The sequence below is a fragment of the Ranitomeya variabilis genome, chromosome 5 (genome assembly GCF_051348905.1).
Source record: "Ranitomeya variabilis isolate aRanVar5 chromosome 5, aRanVar5.hap1, whole genome shotgun sequence".
In the NCBI taxonomy this organism is placed as follows: domain Eukaryota; kingdom Metazoa; phylum Chordata; class Amphibia; order Anura; family Dendrobatidae; genus Ranitomeya; species Ranitomeya variabilis.
This window is the reverse complement of record NC_135236.1, coordinates 490,594,936-490,615,171: the sequence shown is the minus strand read 5'-3', so window position 1 is coordinate 490,615,171 and position 20,236 is coordinate 490,594,936. Positions and strand designations below refer to the sequence as shown.

The window sequence follows — 20,236 nt, the reverse complement described above, 5'->3', positions numbered from 1 at the left end:
AATGAAGGCTAGTCAATTCAGATATTGTATCCTCATTTTCTATGGTAAGCGCTACAGTACATAGTCATATATGGACATGCACTAAAATCATACCTCGTGTAAAGGGAATGCAGCTTCATAAGTGCAGTTAGATAGTAAGCGGTTCAGTCCTGCGAAAAGAGGAAAATGTCCTTTTAGCAGAAAATATAATATTGTCAATGAACAACTAAACTTTGTTACTTTTTTTGTAAAATGACAAGGAATTTGCATTCTTCAGTATAAAATTGGAGCAATATGAAGCTACAGTTTGGCCCCATAGACTTTTATACATTGTGTGACATTTTACAGCTCTCCACAATTCCGAGTCTATTATAGGCCGTATTACTGCATTGGACATGATGAGCCAGTCGGCTATATGATGCCATTGGTTGGCGCGATGAAGTGTGTTTATGAGCTTAGTTTCCATAATTTAGTTTTTTGCTATGTGATTTGAAAGTTCATTTCAGCACAATAGATTTTAAATGACTAAATCGAATGGCTCATAATTTCTTAGCCTAAATCCTGGTTGCCAAGATCTGTTTAGTAAACACAGAAATATTTATTGAATGTCCTGACCACAAATCATGCTGCATCAACAATATTTTACCAATCTTAACACCTTAATTATCATTATAAAATCAAGATGCATGAAAGAAGAAGGCCATTATAATCATTAGTGCGGTGCAAAAGGACAAATTAAACACTTGCTGAAATGAAATCACAAAACTGGAAAAGTCACCTCTCTCCCTTAGGTAGAAGTGAAAGACCCAGCAAAAAGTTATACACTTTTAGTTGTAGCCACTTCTTATAGAGGCCCTTTCACCAGTTTGAGCATTTTTAACTGGCCACATCATGGAATAGTGGCAGCAGAGCTGATTAAAATGTTGTGTTTTTTAATTTCTCCTCTCCTTTGTGGAGATATTAGTTTGTAAAGTTTAAGTTATAATTTATGTTATAGTTCAAATGGGCATTTCCAGAGATTTATTTCTGGGGGCGTGTACTTCTTCTCCTGCGTGAGATTGACCAATCATAGGCAGGAAGCATCATGCAGGGGAACAAAATATGCCCTTCTGTCCTCACTGATTTATGCAGCTGTAATGCAGGTTTCTGGATGCAATGCACAGGGAACATGAGGCGGGAATAGTCAGGAATCGATATAGTTCTATTTATATATAGCAGAACCTTTACAGTTATTTAAAGTAGCTGTAAACAATTAATGCTAGTAACTATGCAAATCAACATTAGAACGAATAACAATAAGTTTGGACTAGCAAAGAAAGTCTTTCACTATATGGCAATGTTCTTATCATAAAGGTGGTGTGCCCATTTGTGGGAGTCCCCAGGTAAGTTTTCTGCAGCACTGGCCATAGCGGGGGGTCCCAGGTTTTCCTGCTAGGCCACAAGTCTCTCTTTGACGCCAATGGGCCCCCTCCGAACCTGATGTCCTACTCCCAGCTGACCCCAGTACCATAGGTTATAGCTGGAAGTGACAGCTCTGCTGACTCATGTTGTTCCTCCGCAATCATAGGCATGCCTCTCCTGTCGCAGTCTCCTTGTTGATCTTCTTGGCTTACATCTGCTCCACTTTCTTCCCTGGTGCCAAAATCTGCCCACGGTTTGGCGCGCAGGGCTTTTATATCAAGGAAGTAAATCCTGTGGGTCACCTGATCATGTCCAGCACACAATGTCACTCCCCCTGCAAATCTTCCAGCAAAATTTGGTTCTGCTTGATTTCACTTGGCCAGCTGATGGCAGTCTGTCCTCATTACTGGCACATCCTGCAAGGCTCTTCAGAGATTTCACTGCTTCTTATTACACAGCTACTGTGTAGATATACAGCAGAAATGAGTTTTATATCACTACAAACACTTTCAGACTTCATCTCACAGTGTTGTAAGTATGGAGGAGGTTGAGAGCTTACAATGAGAGGAGAACTAGAAGTGTTTGTCATGATATACAACTCAGGTCTGCTGTTTCTCTGCACAGTAGCTGCAGTGATCATTGAAGAGAGGAGGAGGTGTTCTTCTCTCGCCTGAATAATTCTGCCTGCTTATGATCGGTCATCCTGTTGCAGAGGAAGCAGTAGACACGCCCAGGACAAATATCTGGTAACACCAATTGAACTATAACATAAATTACAACTTGAACTTTACAAGCCAATATTTTTGCAACAGACAGGATAGAAAATAAAAATTACATTTTACTCAGCTCTGTAGCCACTATTCTATCATGTGGCCAGTTTAGCATGCTTAGACTTGTATAAAGTTCTCTTTAAAGGGGCTGTCAGATGAAAATTTTTTATCAACTATCCACAGATAACATATACCATATTTTTCGGACCATAAGATGCACCCCAGAAGGAAAAATAGGGAAAAACAAAATGTGTCAAATGGGGGTCCATCTTACAGTCTGAATTCAGCTTACAAGTGAAGGAATCGGTTCAGCGCCCCAGAGTCCTGGTCATTGCAGTACTGATGCTCCGCCACTAAGGGGAGTGATCGTATGTCCGATGGCACTAAAGGAGTTCACCTGACCAGGTATCACAGTCACACATTACACTTCACACTCTGGCCACCAGGGGGAGCAAAGGGTTCTATGTATTAGGCCACTCCTCACAATCTGGTAAAACTGGGGGCTGGATAGGAAGTTAGCCAGAAGCTGACTGGGTTGGATCCAGGCAACATCCTGTGGCAGAGGGTGTTGCAGGGGAAGATTCAGGGGGGTCTCTGTCAGGGGTGGGATCCTGACAGTGGCCTAGCGAAAAGAACAGAACGTTATGGAGCCGCGCCTGCACCCGTTGCGGTGGCATCCTAAGAAAGGAAACGAATCGAGGTTTATTGTGGAGACGTGAGAAACGAGATCGCAGCAAAAAGGAGATAAAGCCAGTAGGAGTCGTGCCTTAAGATCGTGGCAACATCCTACTGAGGCGCGTAGCCGGTGGCCGGAACGCCGAGGAAGTATTGGGCTCCAAGCATTACTTCAAACAGCGGCAAGACAGTTGATTATAGGTTGGCTGTCTCACCTAAATCACCTAAGCAGACATAGGGGGCAATTGTGGGAGAGGGGCGACGCTAGGGTCCCGGAAGAACTCCAGGCCTACCCGTCATATGGGTGCGTCCTAGCCATATCATCTGGGGGACGGAGAAAGAACATCAGAACAGATACGAGTTGTGAGAAAGAACATCAGAAACAGACACAACAGTTGTTAGGACTATCCTGTGGTGCTCAGCAGGGAGGTACTACAACACACAGGTGCTAGAAGGTAGGCACTGATTTCCACCTGCAAAGGAAACTCTGGATGTGCCTTCGGACCGGCCGGTCTCAGCCAGCCCTGTTAGCAGTACTCTGGATTGCGGATCCCGAAGCCTTCAGTAATGAGGTAAAGAGACTGCAACCCTGTGTCTTCATTATTCATCGCGACCTGCAGCACGCACCCTCATCACACCTTTCATTGGACGCCCCTTAGCAGGGTCACGGACCGGGTCTAGCCACCGTGACAACCCCAGGACCGAGACGGCGAGGCCCGGTACCGAGTACCCCGTGGCCCTGCATCTGGGGGCTCTCCAACTGGCACAGGTGGAGGAGTGGTCACAGGGGCCGTTCGGTGGTCCAGGCTGGTGTGTTGTCCTTATGGAAATCCCATCCCAGGCTGGTGCGGTGCTCTGTGCTGGGGCAGGGGCTCTGTGCTCTGGGGAAGGGGCTCTGTGCTCCAGAGCAGGGGCTCTGTGGTCAGGGGCTCTGTGCTCTGGGTCAGGGGCTTTGTGGTCAGGGGCTCTGTGCTTCGGGGCAGGGGCTCTGTGGTCAAGGGCTCTGTGCTCCGGGGCAGGGGCTCTGTGGTCAGGGGCTCTGTGCTCCGGGGCAGTGGCAGCAGCTCTCTGTGCTGCATGGGGGGCTCTGCCGGCATTTCGTCAAAGTTCATCTGTTAATGTGTTGAAGTGGCCTCTGGGAACATGGCCTCCAGGAACATGGCCACCGGGAAGATGGCCTCCAGGCCGGGGGCGGTGCATGCTCAGATTCAGATCTCGGCAACGAGATCTCGCCCCGAGATCTCGGGAAATGAGGTCTCGGGTCGAGATCTCGTTGCCGAGATTTAAATCTGAGCATGCACTGGCCCGGCAGCCATCTTCCTGGAGGCCATTTTCCTGGATGCCACCTCAACATGGCATTAACGGATGAGCGGGGGCCTCCGGGCTTTGACGAAATGCCAGCGGAGCCCCCCAAGGAGCACAGAGAGCCGCTGCCACTGCCCCAAAGCACAGCCCGCCACTACCCACCACAGAGCCTCGACACACCACCACAGCTGCACCAACCTGGGAAGGAAGGCTGCATCCGGACCGCAACCACTGCCACCGCCACACCATTTGTAAGTATATTGCGACTATAAGATGCACCCCCATTTTCCCCAAAAACTTTTGGGGAAAAAAGTGCGTCTTATAGTCTGAAATATGCAGTAACTATATTCAAAGTATTAACATCCAGCCAGCTATAAGATGTAAAAGAAAATACGATTCATCAGACCATGACACTTTTTTCTATTGGTTAATGATCTAATTCTGATGTTCATGGCCCAGTGTAGACGCCTTCAGTGATGGACATGGATATTCTGACTGGACTGTGAAACACATTCACTTAATTGTATGTAAATATCAGAACTATATTTACACGGTAATCAAAGAGGTAGATATCTGTTCAGCGATACAGGAACAAGAAAATGCAAGTCAAATAGTAAAGTCTTTCCTCAGTACGTGAAGATAATTATTCAGGAAAGCTGACGTCTACTTTACTGTCAAGGAGTATTCCTCTCTCGGGACCAGGGAGACAGTAATGTAATTTTCGACTCTGCATATTAATGCACTCAAATTCTGCTTTCTATAATCCTTGCAATTACCACTTTAACTGTAATTTCTTTGCAGGAAAGATTCAGTTCCCACACAGTTACACTTATATAAATTAGATTTTCTCTTCTGTATTATTTATGTCATGCATATTTATATATTTCTTACACGTGCTATAAAATAATATCATAAAATAGAGCTGCGTAATAAAATTTACAAGTATGGAACGTCTACAATTTGTCAAACATAAAATTGAACAAATGGACAATACAAACTTGAATCAGGGGAAATTAAAGTATTTTTTTTATTCATACAGAAGAAAATGACTAGGGGATCTAACATGGATGAATATTGTGGATTATACTATGGTAACCAAAAATGTGCACATAATACATTTTATTCATGAGATACTATTGAATATTGAAGTCATCTTTTTTGCCTTTAGAGTTTGGCTTGGAGAGAAATTCAAATGTAGTTGGAATTAAAAGATCTCAATAGTAGACGATGATTAGCATTCTATTTTACTGAAAGCCAGTATGCAATTGGCCACGTTCACACGTTCAGTATTTGCTCAGTATTTTACCTCAATATTTGTAAGTCAAAACCAGGAGTGGAACAATCAGAGGAAAAGTATAATAGACACACATCACCACTTCTATATTATCACCCAGTCCTGGTTTTGACTTACAAATATTGATGTAAAATACTGACCAAATACCTTATTTGTGAATGTGGCCTTAGAAAGGGGTTAACATAGGTGATATTTTGCTTCATCCAGTTTTTCAATCAATTTTTATTGCATTTTACACTCACAGGATAATTGGATTTAAGAATAGAGCTAATAATTGGTTAAGAATTTGACTCTCAATTATATTTATACGTAACCAACTACCAATCAGGTCCGTATCAAGTGAATAAAAGGTAAGATCTGTTAGGAAAACTGGTCCAATGAGCTATACAAGGACTACAAAGAGATAAGGTGCTAGTTCATAAGAGCTAGTGAATTCAGCAGCATCCTGGACACACAGACCTTATATCCTTATATCCAGTGTGTATGACTGGGAGGGAAACATCCACAAGAAAACCGTTTAAAACTAGGAGCAGGCTGTAAAGTTATATTAATGGGGCTTAAAATTTATGCAGGAACAAAGATTTCAGCATGAAATTTAATACACACTTTTTAAATCAGTGTAACCAATAACATACCGTAGTTATAATACATACAGTGGGGAAAAAAGTATTTAGTCAGCCACCAATTGTGCAAGTTCTCCCACTTAAAAAGATGAGAGAGGCCTGTAATTGACATCATAGGTAGGCACAACTATGAGAGGGAAAATGAGAAAACAAATCCAGAAAATCACCTTGTCTGATTTGGCAAGATTTATTTTGCAAATTATGGTGGAAAATAAGTATTTGGTCACCTAAAAACATGCAAGATTTCTGGCTCTCACAGACCTGTATCTTCTCCTTTAAGAGGTTCCTCTGTCCTCCACTCATTACCTGTAGTAATGGCACCTGTTTGAACTTGTTATCAGTATAAAAGACACCTGTCCACAACCTCAAACAGACACACCCCAAACTCCACTATGGTGAAGACCAAAGAGCTGTCGAAGGACACCAGAAACAAAATTGTAGCCCTGCACCAGGCTGGGAAGACTGAATCTTCAATAGGCAAGCAGCTTGGTGTGATGAAATCAACTGTGGGAGCAATAATAAGAAAATGGAAGACATACAAGCCACTGATAATCTCCCTCGATCTGGGGCTCCACGCAATATCTCACTCCGTGGTGTCAAAATGATCACAAGAACGGTGAGCAAAAATCCCAGAACCACAAGGGGGGACCTAATGATGACCAGCATAGAGCTGGGACCACCGTAACAAAGGCTACCATCAGTAACACACTATACCGCCAGGGACTCAGATCCTGCAGTGCCAGACATTTCCCCCTGCTTAAGCCAGTACATGTCCGGGTCCATCTGAAGTTTGCTAGAGAGCATTTGGATTATCCAGAAGAGTATTGGGAGAATGTCATATGGTCTAATGAAACCAAGGTAGAACTGCTTAGTAGAAACAAAACTCGTCGTGTTTGGAGGAGACAGAATGCTGAGTTAAATCCAAAGAACATCATACCTTCTTGAAGCATGGAGGTGGCAACATCATGCTTTGGGGCTGTTTCTCTGCAAATGGACCAGGACAACTGATCCGTGTACATGAAAGAATGAATGGAGCCATGTATGGTGAGATTTTGAGTGCAAACCTTCCATCAGCAAGGGCATTGAAGATGAAACGTGGATGGGTCTTTCAGCATGATAATGATCCCAAACACACTGCCAGGGCAATGAAGGAGTGGCTTCGTAAGAAGCATATTAAGGTCCTGGAGTGTCCTAGCCAGTCTCCAGATCTCAACCCCATAGAAAACTTTGGAGGGAGTTGAAAGTCTGTGTTGCCCAGTGAAAGGCCCAAAACATCACTGCTCTAGAGGAGATCTGCATGGAGGAATGGGCCAACATACCACCAACAGTGTGTGCCAACCTTGTGAAGACTTACAGAAAATGTTTGACCTCTGTCATTGCCAACAAAGGATATATAACAAAATATTGAGATGAACTTGTGATAATGACTAAATACTAAATCTTGCCAAATCAGACAAGGTGATTTTCTAAATTTGTTTTCTCATTTTGACTCTCATAGTTGTGGTCAAACTATGATGTCAATTACAAGCCTATCTCATCTTTTTAAGTGGGAGAACTTGCACAATTGGTGGCTGACTAAACACTTTTTTCCCCCACTGTAATTAAAATATTGCTTTCCTGTTTCAAAGGTGCACAAAGCCTTATGTGCCAGCAAATTGTTTGGTTAAAAGTTACTTTTAGGTTCATATGATTCCTGCATCATAAAGTATTGGGGTTTACAATATATTGTCTGTGTCTCCGAATTGTGATCCTCTAATGTTGATTTTAGGAAACACAGATCAGGGACAAAGAGTGCAAAAGGTAAGATATGCATATAAAGTTTTGCGTACCTTTCCAAGCAAACTCTACTCAACTGAAACTTTGGTCTCGAGGATGAACTGGTAAACTGTTAGTGTATGCCTATGTCTATATTCCTGGATAATTTCTATTACATTAATCTGTTTTCTATTGTGCTTTTGCAGAACTGGACTTAGATCATTACGTCACTAGCAATGACATCGAGGGGACAAACTGGGCAACTGACCAGGGCAACATCACCAAAAAGGATCCTAACGAAACCCTGCACAGCCGGTTTGGTGGAATAGTCAGTCTGTGGCTGACTTCTTTACAGAGCAGAAGCTGCACAAATAATGCCAGTCCTGGATTGTCAGCGTAGTTTCCAAGGCTAGAATTGTAGAAGGACATTTAATTACAGCATGGTCATGTTACCAAAGGTCCTTCACCTTGCGGGAGTATGGTGGAGGTGAAGAGGAAAAGAGAGCCTGGAAAAACTGCAGATGAGGAGAGAGTCTCTTATGTCCTCTACAATACCTCTGTGTGTGTATAATATGCAGTGTGTGTGTTTGTGAGAGTATGTACTGTATAACATGCAGAGTGTGCATATGTTTGTTTGTTTTCTTGCGTGCATATGTGTAGCATGCATTTTGTGTGTGTTTTTAGCATTCTAGCATTGAGTCTGTTTGTTGACATACAGTGTATGTGAGTGTGTAACATAAAACAATAAAGTGTGTGTAATACAATGCAATGTGTAGGTGTCTGTATGTGTATCATGCCGTGCATGTGTGTAACATGGAGCGTGTGTGAAGCAGATAGTATGTATATGTAACATGCAATTTATGTGTAACATGGAGTGTGTGTGCTTGTGTAGCATATACAGTGGCATGTGAAAGTTTGGGCACCCCAGGTCAAATATAATGTTAATGTGAACAGATAAGCAAGTTGAAGATGGAACTATCTCTAAAAGGGTTAAAGCTAAAAATGATGAACAACATGACTTTCATAGCCAGGACTTCGATTATTTAATTCGAATACAACCACATATTCTGCACCTTTTGAGGGAAAAATCTCTAGTAACAGAAATTACAAGTCAATTATTATACAACCCAAATAACAAAATTTACTGGAGATCAAAAACCATATACAAAGCCTTTAATCTAGACCTAGTCTTTGAAAAAACAACAGCTATGCTGAATTGGGAGAAAGACCTCAATATATCGGTCACCTGTGAGCAATAGCAATCAGCCTTAAAAAACACTTACTCGTCCAACCTTTGTGCTTCCCTATGTGAATCATTTTACAAAATAATATCCCGTTGGTATTACTCCCCTGCAAAGCTAGCTAGGATGTTCCCAAATGCTTCACATGAGTGTTGGAGAGGATGTGGCCTTGAAGGAGATCTGGTACATACCTTTTGGGGGTGACCTAAGATTGCTCCTCTGTGGTAAGAATTTTCTACATTAATCAATTCTCTTACTAAACAAACAATAACCCTTACACCTCAAATGGCGCTTTTATCTCTGGCATTAGAGGAAATTCATCCACGACATAGAGCCCTTGTGATTCATCTATTCCTAATCTCTAAAAATGCAATTGCGGCCTTATGGAAAGAAGAGAAAGTCCCGGTTATTCAAGATATTATGGATAAAATGTCTCTCCACAGCTCCTATGAAAAAGCGCACGCAAACGCCAACAATTACTTTGCAATCTATCTTGAGAGATGGGAACTCTGGAACGACTTTGCCCCCCTGAACACGAGTTAAAGATACCTCTCCTGATCGGCAATTATTTGTTAAACGCTTTTATTGTCTCTGAGAAACTACTGTAACTACTAACCATTCTATAAGGTTTATAAACACTACTGTTGAGTGGTTTTCCCTTTATTTTCATTCCTTTCCCTCATTTCCCATTGTACTGTTTCCTTAAGCTTGTATTGCAACTCATTGCTACTGTACCCATCCTTGCCATTGTTCCCTATTTGTTGACATGAACATTTTCAATAAAGTTATTTGATAACAAAGCTAAAAATGACATTGTATTTTAGGCAAAAAAAATATTGTCATTATTAAAATTACAAAAAGCAAAGATAACATTGACCAAGGTTTCAGACCTTAAATAGCCTGTTAGGGTAATGAATTGTGCAGTATCATCGTTAGCAAAGGCCAGGTGATGGAAATTTCCGAGCTTTATAAAAACCCAGCCTCCTCTAACCTTGTTCCAAAAAACAGCAGTCATGGGTTCTTCTAAGCAGCTGCCTACCACTCTCAAAATAAAAAATGGTGGAGGCCCATAAAGCAGGATAAAGCCATATGAAGATAGCAAAGCATTTTCAACTTGCCCTTTCCTCAGTTCGAAATATAATTAAGAAATGTCAGTTAACAGCAACAGTGGGGGTCAAGATAAGGTCAGGAAGACCAAACAAAATTTCAGTGACAGCTGCTCGTAGGATTGCTAAAGTAGAAGACCCCTGCTAGACTGAAAAAGACCTTCAGAAAGATTTAGAAGACTGTGGAGTTGTGGTACTGTATATTGTTCTGTTGTTCGGAGACACCTGCACAAATATGGCCTTCATGGAAGAGTCATCAGAAGAAAAGATCTCCTATGACCTCATCATAAAATTCTGTATCAGAAGTATGCAAAAGAACATCTAAACAAACATGATGCATTCTCTTTGGCCACAATGATCAAAGGTATGTGTGTAGACGAAAGGGCACAGAATTTCAGAAAAAAACATCTCGCCAACCATTAAGCATGGGGGTGGATCAATAATGCTTTGGGGTTGTGTTGCAGCCAATGGCAAGGGGACATTTCGTGGGTAGAGGGAAAAATGGATTCAATGAAATTTCAACAAATCCTTGATGCAAACATAACAACATCTGTAAAAAAGCTGAAGTTGAAAAGAGGATGGCTTCTACAAATGGATAATGATCCTAAACACATGTCAAAATCCACAATAGAGTACCTCAAAAGACGCAAGCTGAAGGTTTTACAATGGCCCTCACAGTCCCCTGATCTGATCATCATTGAAAATCTGTGTCTAGACCTCAAAATAGCAGTGCATGCAAGACGACCCACAAATCTCACGGAACTGGGAGAATTTTTCAAGGAAGAATGGATTTAAACCCTTCAAACAAGAATTGAAAGACTCTTGTCTGGCTACAAAAAGCATTTGCAAGCTGTCATACTTTCAAAACAGGTGCTACTTGGAACTAAATATGCAAGGTGCCCAAACTTTTGTATCAGCCCATTTTCGTTTTTGTAATTTTTTAAAATGTAAAATATGGAAAAAAATAAATATATAGCCTAAAATACCAAGAAAATGTGTAATTTTAAACTTTAGGCCATTTAGAGATCATTTCATCTTCAACATGCTTAACTATTCACAATAACTGTAATTGTAATTTGACCAGGGGTGCCCAAACATTTACATGTCACTGTACATTTAAAACTACCAGCAGAGCACACAAGTCTTAGTACGGTGTAAAGGTGTAGACAATTACCCAAGGAATAAGAAAAAGCATATTCATCAGATGATAGGATGGTTTATTGCTGGGACTAAAATCTTTGTTCTCGGCAGCACATCACCCCATGTAGAAAGGTGATGTGCTGCTGATTACATGATATTGTGTAGGGAAAGAACAATCATATTAGTAAACTTCTTATCTCCATTAATTTTCATTTACTTGTGTAAACCAATAAACAAGTGCCTAACGACTTAAATATAGAGAATTGGGGTTTGTCTGAAATAGACTTGTGAAAATGCACACTAAGGCCCTGATTCATCAAAGTTTTTTTTCCACCAGAAATTTGCTGTAAAACACTGAAAAGTTGGAAGATTTTTGCATACCTTCAAGTTGCATAAAAATTGTGTGACATTTGACGTGTTCACATCAGTTTAATCCAAATATGGTGGAGCTAGGGCATGACGGGACATGGCGACACCCACTCATGTAATTCATGACAACCTGTGGTGTACCACAAATCTTACTCCAGTCCTTGACAGGAATAAGATTTGTGATGAGTTGCATGCAGGCATACACCACTATGACCATTCCCATGATGCAGGAAGTGGTGTGCTTCTTAATGAATCAGGCGCCTCTGATACAAACGTATCCCTTCAACAAGACCGGCATGAACAATGCTGGTTTTGATGAATCAGAGCTTAAATGTTTTTGCGTGAAGATGCAATATATTATCATTCGGCATTTTAATTTTGCCCAAGGCCACACTTTGCCTAAAACTGGCTGGCACATCACAGTAACATTGTAAAAGAGCGCTCATCATAAAACCTGATATTACAAGCACTTTAAAAAAGAAAAAGGTGCTAGGTATTGCTTACCTATTTTATTTTTCCCCTCTTCATATTTAACTCTTTGCAAAATATGATGCACAATCCGACTTCTTGTGGCATTGTTGAAAAAGGTGTCTTTGTTGTTTATTATAAAACTACAATAAATTGCAAAAAAAAGTTATTTCAGTTATAACCTATAACATATAATATCTCTCAATTTATATATTTTGCTTATATTTTACAAGACAATTTTTTAGGAAACCTGAAGAAAGGCTATAAACTTTCTCAGCAAACATTCATTTTTATTATATTTTAAATAATAGAACACTGTATGAGAGATGATGTCTGAAAATCTACTGTTTGCTGTAGCTTTTTACTTACTTTCCGCATAAGGATTTTCAATTTAAAATGAAAAAGTGTCAATAATCATGGCCAGTACCTTGGATAGCGCTATACAAAGATCAAATTACCTGAAGTCTTGTGACTGGAACCTTAGAAACGTGGGATTTTTAAGTATTAGCACAAAACATTAATTATAATTTTAATGAAAGCTGATGTGTTACCAAATCTACTCTCTAAGTCATCCTCAATGTGTCATGTACTTTAAAGTGTAGCCTGTGCAATACAGTAGAGTACTCCCTCCCTTGCTCCTATTCCATGCACACATTTACAAAAATAGACAGATGTATTATTGAGTCCTGAAATAAACTAAAATATTGTAAACGTACTGTAAAATGAAAAGTCTACATATTAAATAAAAGGTATTTTGGCATCTGATTCCAATGCATCTAAACAACCATGCATCCCTGAAATCATTTGGATTAGGATTTAATAATATGTTGCAATAAAAAAAAGTATGGTAGCAATCAAAATTATACAACCCACAGCTAGGTTTATTGGCAAAAATTACCAAACTTTCTGTTTGCAACAAATCAAAATAAGAACAATTGAAATACTGTACCTCAACACAATTAATATAACAAGCGGTTTCTCCATACTCAATACACAATGCTATTTTTAATCATTACTACAGTCAAAGAAGTATTCACCACCTTCATAACAATCATCTTTAGTACTTAGCTTTGGTGGCAGCAGACACTGAGGTTTCAGCTTGCACAGTAAAGTACATACTGCATTCTGATGGTCTCCTTGCCCAAATTTCAAGACACTCTACTGACCCAAAACTCATGAAAAGTTGGCTGTAAAAGGCTCAAAACCATATAAACAAGCCACAGAAGTTTTAAGATTCTGTTCAATCAAGCAATGAAACTGTTACTTTTCAGACTAATGAATTAGTGGTAGGAGGAAGAATGTAGCATTCACTGAAAAGAGCACCCTGCTTACAGTGAAGCATGGTGGCGATGTGGTGCTGCTCTAAGGCTGATTTGATTTCTCTGACACTGAAAACCTACAGGACTTAAAAAAACAAGATAGATTCAATCAAGTATCAGGAGATCCTAAGAGAAAACATCCTACCTTCTATGAAATTTGGGTGTTATTGGACCTTCTTACAGGACTATGACTTGAAGCATACGTCAAAGTCCACCAGACTTCATTTCAGAAGAAGTGCTGGAAGATTTTGGGGTAGCTGTCACAGTTGCCTGACTTGAAATTGGTAGAAAATCTTTGATCATACTTGAAGAAGGTGACTGCAGCACACAAACCTAAGAATATTAGTGAACTGGAGGTCATTGCCCATGAGGACTGGGCTAAGTTTCTCCAGGAACGATGCTAGAAGCTGGTGTTTGGCTATGCATCATGTTTGCAGCAGGTCAATACCAACCAGAGTGTGTCTCTGCAAAGGACTAAAGACTCTTGTAATGAAGATGGGTTTAATAACTCTGAGACTGCAGTAGTCATTAAGAGAGGCATATTGTGTTGAATTAAGATAAACCACTTGTTATATTAGCTGTGTTAAGATACTTCAGTTATTCTTGATTCAACTGTTTATTGCAAACAACAAAAAGTTTGTACATTTTGCTATTAAACATAACTTGCATTGGGCGTGGTATGAATAATTGTATCTGTATGATTGCATTAGATTATTTAGATATTCTAGATAATTTATATTTAATTATGCATCCTCCATATGTCTGAAATATTTATACCAAATAGTAATTTCTGAAGTTGAAATTTGTTTATCTTTGCACAATTTAATTGTTGTCTGTATTTTTGTATTTTGCTGAATTCTTAAATAATTTATTTACATAGACCTACACACTTAAAGGGAATATGTCAGTAGTTTTTTTTGCTATGTAATCTGAGGGCAGCATGAGGTAGGGGCTTAGACACATTTCGGAGAAGAGTCACTTGTTTGGCTGTGTGCTGTTGATTCCATACAATCAATGCTTACGGTCAATAGACAATCTACACAGAAAGCGATGTTGTGGGCGGGGTTAGCTTTCCGAGCTCTGCTGCATTCTACATGAGAGCTCATTGTGTCACAACTACTGCACCCAGTATATTAAGTGATACATTGCTGGAATCAGTGTCTATGCCCCTACATTATGCTCTTCTCAGAATAGATAGTAAAAACCTGGTGAAAGATTCCATTTAAATAGGTTTCCCTGGATTAGAAAAGCATGCCTACTTTTTTCAAAAACAGCATCACTCTTGACCATGGATTGAGTTTGATGTTGGTACTATACTGCACTCTATTAGCTTTAAGGATTCCACTCTCTCCTGGTTCTCCTCCTACCTCTCTGTCAAGGTCTAATTTGCTGGCTCTTCTTCACCTCCTCGTTCCCTTACTGTCGGGGTTCAAAACTAAGTTTTTTTCCTTTTATCTCCCTATACAGCCCCAATTGGATGAACTCAGCAGATTACCTTTCAGTACTACTCCTCTGACAACACCCATTTATTTACATCTTCTCCTGACATCACCTTCACACTATTACAAAACATCTGTGATTGTTTTTCTGCTGTCTCCAACACAACAATCTTTTCTCTCTATCTGAAACATAATCTTTTCAATTGGCATCTATTCATCAACACCTGCGTGTATATATATAAACTAGCTGTTTCCAGCCAGCTAACGCTCGGCATGCTCACTGCTATCTAATTAACGCTGCTGGTAATTAAACTAAACTAAATAATGACAACATTCAATAGCGCTTACGCAGGTGGTAAATTAACTTAAAATGAAGTTAATAACAATAATTGTGGTAATGGGGTGGGGGGAGGGATTATGTCTGGTGATGTGGTAGGGGGCGGGATTATGTGTGGTGATGTGGTGGGGGGCGGGATTATATGTGGTGATGTGGTGGGGAGCAGGATTATGTGTGGTAATGTGGTGGGGGGGCGGAATTATGTGTGGTAATGTGGTGGGGGGGCGGAATTATGTGTGGTAATGTGGTTGGGGGGGCGGAATTATGTGTGGTAATGTGGTGGGGGGGCGGAATTATGTGTGGTAATGTGGTGGGGGGAGGGATTATGTCTGGTGATGTGGTAGGGGGCGGGATTATATGTGGTGATGTGGTGGGGAGCAGGATTATGTGTGGTAATGTGGTGGGGGGGCGGAATTATGTGTGGTAATGTGGTGAGGGGGCGGAATTATGTGTGGTAATGTGGTGGGGGGGCGGAATTATGTGCGGTAATGTGGTGGGGGGCGGGATTATGTCTGGTGATGTGGTAGGGGGCGGGATTATATGTGGTGATGTGGTGGGGAGCAGGATTATGTGTGGTAATGTGGTGGGGGGGCGGAATTATGTGTGGTAATGTGGTGGGGGGGCGGAATTATGTGTGGTAATGTGGTGGGGGGGGCGGAATTATGTGTGGTAATGTGGTGGGGGGCGGGATTATGTGTGGTGATGTGGTAGGGGGCGGGATTATATGTGGTGATGTGGTGGGGAGCAGGATTATGTGTGGTAATGTGGTGGGGGGCGGAATTATGTGTGGTAATGTGGTGGGGGGAGGGATTATGTCTGGTGATGTGGTAGGGGGCGGGATTATATGTGGTGATGTGGTGGGGAGCAGGATTATGTGTGGTAATGTGGTGGGGGGCGGGATTATGTGTGGTAATGTGGTGGGGGGGCGGAATTATGTGTGGTAATGTGGTGGGGGGGCGGAATTATGTGTGGTAATGTGGTGGGGGGGCGGAATTATGTGTGGTAATGTGGTGGGGGGCGGGATTATGTGTGGTAATGTGGTGGGGGGGCGGAATTATGTGTGGTAATGTGGTGGGGGGCGGGATTATGTGTGGTAATGTGGTGGGGGCGGGATTATGTGTGGTAATGTGGTGGGGGGGTGGGATTGTGTGTGGTAATGTGGAGGGGGCGGGATTATCTGTGGCAATGTGGTGGGGGGCGGGATTATGTGTGGTAATGTGGTAGGGGGTGGGATTATGTGTGGTGATGTGGTGGGGGGCGGGATTATATGTGGTGATGTGGTGGGGAGCAGGATTATGTGTGGTAATGTGGTGGGGGGGCGGAATTATGTGTGGTAATGTGGTGGGGGGCGGGATTATGTGTGGTAATGTGGTGGGGGGTGGGATTGTGTGTGGTAATGTGGTGGGGGCGGGATTATCTGTGGCAATGTGGTGGGGGGCGGGATTATGTGTGGTAATGTGGTAGGGGGCGGGATTATGTGGTAATGTGGTGGGGGCGGGATTATGTGTGGTAATGTGGTGGGGGGTGGGATTGTGTGTGGTAATGTGGTGGGGGCGGGATTATGTGTGGTAATGTGGGGGGGTGGGATTGTGTGTGGCTTTGTGTGTGGTGATGTGGTGGGGGGCGGGATTTTGTGTGGTAATGGGGTGGGGGGCGGAGCTACTGTGCAGGGGGCAGGATTAGCGAGTAATCACGATGCCTCTTATATATATATATATATAGATAACTTTTCACAAAAAAGTATAGAGTGGGCTGTGAAATCATCTAAGGACTCAATCTCATCTGCATAAAAAGACCAAGTGTCATGCACGTACAATACTATTTTTCTCAACAAGCATCCGTATGACATCCGTATGACATGGGTATGCAATCCATATGCAATGCGTTTTTTACCATCATCTTTAACAAACAGTAATGTATATAATTTAATGTCAGTTTTCTAAGTAATAAAGCAATCTTCTAGATAGATAGATAGATAGATAGATAGATAGATAGATAGATAGATAGATACAGAGGGAGATATATAGCTGTCAGATATTTAAGAAGCTCTGTGGAGCATATCCGGCAGCTTTTTTGGTATAAATATAAAATGGCATTGTGTCCCCCCTATTTTTAACAACCAGCTAAGGAAAAGCACACACCTGTGAGCAAGTCTTAAAAGTCTATCTGCTAACATCAAGCTCAGGGGTAAGGGGTAAGTAATAGAGAGGTGTCTATCAGATATCCCCATTACTGACTCCTCAGTCAAAAGAAAGAAATGCACACAAACATCTCTCCACTACTAACCCCTAGGATTGATGTCAGCGGATATTACACAGCTGACATCAACAACAAAACCAATACCCCAATTGCCAACGCACCAGGTCAATCGAGAAGAGGCAAGGCTAAGCACCAGAATTGGCACATCTAATGGATGCGCCATTTCGGGGGCAGCTGAGAGCTGGGAAGGGGCCAATATCCATGGATCTTCTATCATCTTGCAGCTGTCTGCTTATCCTTTGCTGTTTATTAAAAATAGGGGGGGGACCCCACATTGTTTTTTTGGGTACCCCTTTTTAACCCCTTCCCGACCTGTGACACAGCGTATGCGTCATGAAAGTCGGTGCCAATCCGACCTGTGACGCATATGCTGTATCACAGAATGATCGCGTTCCTGCAGGCCGGGTGAAAGGGTTAACTCCAATTTCACCTGACCTACAGGAACAGGGGGAGTGGCTATGATCGCTCTGATTGGCTGTTGAAAGTGAAACAGCCAATCAGAGCAATCGTAATATTTCAGCAATGAAAACTGATGAAATATTACAATCCAGCCATGGCCGATGCTGCAATATCATCGGCCATGGCTGGAGACCCCTGTAACAACTCTGCTGGCATCACGGCATGGCCTCGCATCTCTCACACTATCTTACCCACTGCTCCAGGTCATGTTGTGGTTTCTGTTTCTTGCCAGCACCATGTTCTATGTCTCTGCTCTCCTGCATGTTTCATGGCTGTGTGTGTATAGGGGGCCGGCGCCTGAACTCTCTGGTTCTTATAGGAATCAGGTGCATCTGTCCAATCTGTTCCTGACCAATTACCAAGAGGCCTCCAGTATATAGTGCAGCTCCACCCAGTGTTCTGGGCCTGTGCAATGTGTTAGCTCAGTTAGTGTCTTGCTTCTGAGTTTGCCTGGCCTTTCTCTGAGTTACTCCCTCTCTGGAGGATTCTCTGTGTTATTTCCTTGGTCTTGTTGTCCGCCCACCAGGAGGCAGTATATCCTGGTCCCAGTGTCTTTGTCCTTGTGTCTTGTTCCATTGCCTTGTCTGTACTTAGTCTTACCTCGGTCTCCTAGTCTTTGGCTTCCTTCCCTGTTGTCTTTCCTTGTATTCTCAGTCTGCTTACACTCCGCTCTCTTGCAGCTCTGCCTGCTCTGAACCTTTGTGACTTTACCTCTGCTCCTCACTTCTGCGTTTCTGCTCCTTTCTACTCTGCTTATCTTCTGCTGTTGCAGTTATCCCTTGCTGCAGCTTCTCTCCACATTCCTTGTGGCTCTGCTCAGCTTTGCTGCAGAGACCTCTCCCGCAGCTCCTCTCCGCTCCTTGCGGTTCTACCTGGCTCCGCTCCTTGCGGTTCTACCTGGCTCCGCTCCTTGCGGTTCTACCTGGCTCCGCTCCTTGCGGTTCTACCTGGCTCTGCTCCTTGCGGTTCTACCTGGCTCCGCTCCTTGCGGTTCTACCTGGCTCCGCTCCTTGCGGTTCTACCTCCTCTGCACTTGGCTCCGCCGCCAGCCCTTGGCTCCGCCTCCTGCCTGTCTGCACTTGGCTCCGCCTCCAGCTCTTGGCTCCGCCTCCTGCCTGTCTGCACTTGGCTCCGCCTCCAGCTATTGGCTCCGCCTCCTGCTGTTTTGCACTTGGCTCCGCCTCCTGCTCTTGGCTCCGCCTCCTGCATTTCTGTTCTTGGCTCTAGCTTCTGTGCTTTCGCTCTGCATCCGCTCTTGCGGTCTTTATCTACTTATTCCTAGGTCCTCGTGTCTGAACAGGTTCTTATCCGTTCTACATACCTGCCTGCAGACCGGTCCCTACCGGTTCTTCCAGTGTACCAGTCTTGTCCACCAGTCCTGCCAGAGAGCCAGCCGTGCCCGCCTGCCTCCCAGAGAGCCAGCTGTGTCCGCCTGCCTGACATTGTTCCTGTTGTACCCGTCTGCCTGCCTATGTGCCAGCTGTGCCCGCTTGCTTGTCTATGTTCCGTTCCCCAGTGGGATCAGCAGCCACAACCAGACTCCACCCTGGAGTGGTACCTGGTAGCTTCCTATTGCACAAGTCTGACCTCACCATCAGAGGCTCCAGCGAACACCTAGGAAGCTACTTAGTTACGCCCCTTCCAGGGAGGTTTGGTCTGTGGCACAGTGGGGCCACACACTCCCCCGCGAGCTCACGCCCACCAGTCAGGGCGTGAGCGTGACAGTTTGCACAGGCCATGGTCCCCGCTGTATCCCATGTCCTACCGCTCGCAGAGCATGATGAACTTTTTTCCTGCCCGTATGAGCAACCTGAAAAATTTGTTCCACCAAGGGTGGTTCAGTTTGAAGAGACCTCTGACCCAATTATTGTCTCTAATGCTCTCTTCAAGCAACTTCAGGCCTATGAGGAGGAGCACTACCCAGCTGACCCACCTAGGTTCTATGGGAATCCTGAAGAATGCCAGGGGTTCCTGAAGCAGTGCTTACGCTACATCCTGCAGAATGCAGCTTGTTTCCCCTCTGACTGGGTCAAGGTGGGTTACATCATGTCCTACCTGGCCGAAGATGCTCTAATATGGATAACTCCCCTCTGGGAAGCAGGGGATCCTATCGTCATGAACCTAGGGGCCTTCCTGGTGGCCTTCCGTAAAGTATTTGACAAGCCTTGTCCTGCTGCTCCTGTTAAGTCTTCCCCATCTAGATCCGAGAGGCGCTCCAGACGGGCGAAACCCGTGAAGAAACCCCCACGTCAAGCCATGACCGTCTGTGACCCTCCAGTTCCTCTACCTGTTAAAGC

General features: G+C 43.2%; 1 protein-coding gene across 2 annotated transcripts in view; it reads right to left on the bottom strand.

Annotated features, from left to right (window-relative positions):
* ANO4 (anoctamin 4) overlaps positions 1 to 20,236 on the bottom strand; it is a 394,529-nt gene that overhangs the window by 89,928 nt on the left and 284,365 nt on the right. For both annotated transcript variants that reach the window (XM_077265595.1, XM_077265596.1), the window contains 2 exons: positions 12,163 to 12,269; positions 94 to 149 (listed from right to left, as the gene is read on the bottom strand). In XM_077265595.1, coding sequence (XP_077121710.1) covers positions 94 to 149; positions 12,163 to 12,269 — 163 coding nt within the window. The remainder of the gene's footprint in view (positions 1 to 93; positions 150 to 12,162; positions 12,270 to 20,236) is intronic.